The 3,742-nt window shown below is 40.0% G+C and overlaps 2 protein-coding genes across 5 annotated transcripts in view; one reads left to right on the top strand and one right to left on the bottom strand.

The window, feature by feature from the left end:
• The window catches only part of LOC109539866 (SH3 domain-binding glutamic acid-rich protein homolog), a 4,091-nt gene extending 1,872 nt beyond the window's left edge, over window positions 1–2,219 (bottom strand). The window contains exons 1-2 of one of the 2 annotated variants that reach the window (XM_019907925.2): window positions 2,148–2,219; window positions 466–669 (exon numbers count right to left, since the gene is read on the bottom strand). In XM_019907925.2, the coding sequence (XP_019763484.1) occupies window positions 466–669; window positions 2,148–2,159 (216 nt within the window). In that variant the 5' untranslated portion in view covers window positions 2,160–2,219. Of the gene's footprint in view, window positions 1–465; window positions 670–878; window positions 1,079–2,147 lie in introns of those variants that run through there. The other variant, XM_019907924.2, reaches the window with a different exon arrangement.
• LOC109539864 (zinc finger protein 501) lies at window positions 1,095–3,603 on the top strand. Of its 3 annotated transcripts, XM_019907921.2 has the most exons (8): window positions 1,095–1,517; window positions 1,695–1,920; window positions 1,981–2,213; window positions 2,280–2,439; window positions 2,495–2,770; window positions 2,830–2,997; window positions 3,050–3,248; window positions 3,303–3,603. In XM_019907921.2, the coding sequence occupies exons 1-8, from the start codon at window positions 1,353–1,355 to the stop codon at window positions 3,484–3,486; spliced, it is 1,611 nt and encodes a 536-aa protein (XP_019763480.1). In that variant the 5' UTR covers window positions 1,095–1,352; the 3' UTR covers window positions 3,487–3,603. The 3 variants fall into 3 exon arrangements, with proteins under 3 accessions (XP_019763480.1, XP_019763479.1, XP_019763478.1); XM_019907920.2 differs by having other exon boundaries at window positions 1,695–1,887; window positions 1,981–2,439; XM_019907919.2 differs by having other exon boundaries at window positions 1,981–2,439.
• The last annotated feature ends 139 nt before the right edge of the window (window positions 3,604–3,742 follow it).

Genomic DNA, 3,742 nt, shown 5'->3' with positions numbered 1-3,742 from the left:
CCCCCCCCCTGGATCCGCCCTTGTTTCAAACAAGCTAACTACAGAAAATGCTAAATTTTCAATGCCTTGAATCACACGTTTCTGAGTAAATTGCATTACAATTCTAAATATTTCATAGCCATTTTCAATTACTTTTTAGTTCATTCTCTGCGAGAATTGAATAAAATTGGCACATGAGAAAAACTTCTTGCCAAATGAAGTTGGGCATTGAAAACCGTTGATTAATTAATAAGCTGTGATGACAGGGAGAGCGTTTGCCAAAATAATGCGACAACAACTCATACAATTTAACCACATACTTTAACGAATGAGATTTGGAGAGTGCGGCTTTTTCGTCAAATTAAGCAAATATGTGCAAAGTTTTTCATCAGCTTCAGGCTCTAACGGAAATATTCTTCCTCAACTCTTTGGAGAGCGTTTAGCTAACTCTACCTGCCCAGTTGCCTTCAATATTTGGTAACTTACCCCACAGTATTCATCATCATTAAAAATCTGAGGCGGCAACGGGTGTCTTGGGTTGGGGTCACTGATGGTGCAGCCCATAAGTTTGGAATGCGTCTGCATGTATTCCTTTGCTTCTTCCATATTGGGCTCCGCAATGTCCAACAGGTCGTAGGTAACACTTTTGGAGTCCAAGATTAGTGTTACCCTTTGTTGGCGCTTCTTCACCTAAGGGACACTTTCGTTCAATGTGTTTGTTGCATGTGAAACTAGCAGGATTTTCAGCAAAGTCAGTGCGCTTAAAGGGGCTTTAGTTCGCATTGATTTATAAGCAGTATTTTCGATTCAGAGCTACTCATATTGAGTCACTGGTCTAATGAGAGGGATATGAATAAATTTGGGTAAAAACGGTTGTGGAATCCACAAGGGCCACTTACCTCTTTGTTGCCGGACATCCCGCTAATGTACACCTTAACAACCATTTCTCTTAATTAAATGATATTTAAAAAATAAGAAAATATTTGATATTTGAGTTTCAGGAATTTTTTTCACTTTTAACTGCGGGTGGCACTTAACAGCGATGCCATGAGTACAACAGTTTTTACTAACTGTAGGCGATTTGTAATAACACCTATTATTTTATTGTACAAATATTGACTGAGCTTTTCGCCACATCGAAAGAATTTGTTCAGCGGAACATTACGAGATAATTATTCAAATAATGACTGTAAAGAGCAGCTGTTAAAACAGGTTTAATATATTCAAAAATCCACAAATTTTGAAAGTTTTGGAGACCTGACACTATTGCCCTAGAGTTATGTAGAAGTTGCCAATGTCAAGTGCACTGAACAGCTGTTTCTGACATTGAAGGGATGCATATTTTGAAAATCTAACTTAACCAAATCGCAACCATGAGAACATGGAAATTAATGGACGAAAACATGGAAATCCATTACGAAAAAGCATGCAGGCTGTGCTTGAAATCATCTAGAAACATGTTCGACATGTTTACCTATCTGTTGCAACCTAGTCAAATTTCCCTAGTGGACTTTACTAGAAAGTTAACAGACCTAAAAGTAAGTAAGTTTTGGTCGCATTTGGAACCATGAGGGTTTTTTGGCCATAAATAAGGAAAACAGGAGAATGTATTTTGCTCATTTAATGCAAAGGGCTTGATTGTATAATACACTGAAGTTAAATGTATGGGATTCATAATCAATGCTCAGCCAATGTACAATTTTTCTCAATTCCAGCTTGCAAAAGGAGAGTTTCTGCCAAGCAACATTTGCACCACTTGTATTGAATGCATAAATTCCACGCACAGTTTTATCAATGTGTGCCGGGCTTCGGATGATATTCTAAAGAAAGAAGAAACCAGACGCGAATTCCGCAAAATCGAGCAAGAGGCTCTTTTGGATGAGCACGAAACTGGGCATTTTGAGGAAGGTAATGCTGACAATCAATCGGTTAAATGTGAAGGTACCTATTGACTTAAAAAAAAACTGCAGCTGATATATCAATTCGGTGAATTTATTGCAGACGCGCACCTGAACGAAGGGGGCGATTTGTCTGAAGCAGTTTCTGCGGATATTAGTGGGAAAAGTCAAACAGTGGAAGTCATAAAATTACCTGAAAAAATGCAGGAAAAATATGCGTGCAGTTTTTGCGAAGTAAAATTTAGCAACAAATTAAAGTTCCTTACTCACCAGAGTCTGCATGACGAAACCAAGCCATTCAAGTGCTCTTCCTGTCTACACAGCTTTTCCAAAGAGGTTAAACTGCATAATTTCCAAATAATGAAAAATCAGTTTTTATTAATCTGGGTATTTAATCTTCAGGCTCACTTGCGAGTACATTTGCGGTCTCATGCCAATCCCGAAGAAAAAAAGCACTCATGCCCTACATGCGGCAAACAGTTTTTCTATGCTTATTTGCTAAAGCAGCATGAGTACAAGCATTCAGATCAAAAACCGTTTCCGTGCTCCAAATGCGACAAAGGTGAGATTCACTGAAAAAGTGAGTTGCAATTAAATGTTCATCGTGAAGCTTTCAGGATGCCTGACCTCCGAAAATCTGAGGCGACACATGAAAACTCACGATGAGAACTACACTAAGAAAGTATACAGATGCACAGTGTGCAGAAAAATATTTCCGTATCCCAGTTCACTGTCGGAGCACATGAAGTTGCATACCGGCGAAAAGCCCCATCTTTGCTCGATATGTGGAAAGGGGTTCAGGCAGAGCGGGTCTTTGCATTTCCACCAGCGAATCCACACAGGCTACAAGCCATTCAAATGTGAGAAATGCTCGGAATATTTCAAGTCTAGAAGTGAGTTGATTTAGTCAAACCCCGCATTTCAAGTATATCTTATTGTGCTGATTTTTAAGGCCTGCTGAAGGTACACATGCGAAAGCACACCAATGAAAGGCCGTTTGTCTGCGACACCTGCGGAATGGCTTTCCGACAGTCCAACGACTTAAAAAGCCATTTGAGGACTCACACTGGGGAGAAACCGGTTTTATGTACACTGTGTGGCAAGAGAATGGGCACTACTGGTAAGCACATTTTATAACATTTCTCAAAGCAATAACATGGTGCTTTCTTTAGGACAATTGACGATTCATTTAAGAACCCACACCCGCGAGAAACCCTATACATGCGCAACTTGTTACAAGTCATTTGCTACCAAATCGGTTTTGCAAAAGCATCATCGCATCCACACAGGTGAAAGACCGTACGAATGCTCAATTTGCCATAAATCATTCAATCAAAGTTCGACACTGAAAACCCATTTAAATATCCACAGGTGAGCCATTTTCTGGTCAATTTCGTAGCATCATTATGTTTGAGTTTCTTGCAGCTCTGAGAAGGAAAAAGGCGATTGCAATCGGCGAAAACGGGACTGTAAAAAAGCTTCCCGAAACCCCGATAAGGCCACTGTGGAAATTCAAGTTAATGATGAAGTAAAAGTGAATACGGATGTGCGGACTCAATTTACTGTGATTCTGCCAGCCCCCATACCATTGCTTAGTACGACTGATTAGCAAGGGCGGATCCAGGGGAGGGGTCATGGGGGTAATGACCCCTCCATTCAATTCTCTATCCAACGGTGCCAAAACGATTTCTCTGGCTCGAATGGTTCTTGAGAAACCTCGAAAAAAGCAGCGTCATGTTCAAGTGGATTTTGCAACTCAAAAAAAAACCGCGCAAACCTAAAACTTCTTGAATTCAAGCATTTTTTGAGAAAACTGCCAACATTTCCCCATCCATGGTTCACTTTCTAAAAAGGCCATTTATTTC

Source organism: Dendroctonus ponderosae, unplaced genomic scaffold (genome assembly GCF_020466585.1).
Source record: "Dendroctonus ponderosae isolate FM_Combo_2020 unplaced genomic scaffold, Dpon_F_20191213v2 Dpon_F_20191213_3, whole genome shotgun sequence".
Lineage (NCBI taxonomy): Eukaryota > Metazoa > Arthropoda > Insecta > Coleoptera > Curculionidae > Dendroctonus > Dendroctonus ponderosae.
The sequence above is the reverse complement of the archived record's forward strand: the minus strand, read 5'-3'. Positions and strand labels throughout refer to the sequence as shown.

Coding starts and splice junctions, on each gene's coding strand:
- LOC109539864 (XM_019907919.2), top strand. CDS start 1,353: ATGAGAACATGGAAATTAATGGACGAAAACATGGAAATCCATTACGAA. Junction 2,998..3,049: donor CAAGAGAATGGGCACTACTG/GTAAGCACATTT, acceptor TGCTTTCTTTAG/GACAATTGACGATTCATTTA. Junction 3,249..3,302: donor ACCCATTTAAATATCCACAG/GTGAGCCATTTT, acceptor AGTTTCTTGCAG/CTCTGAGAAGGAAAAAGGCG.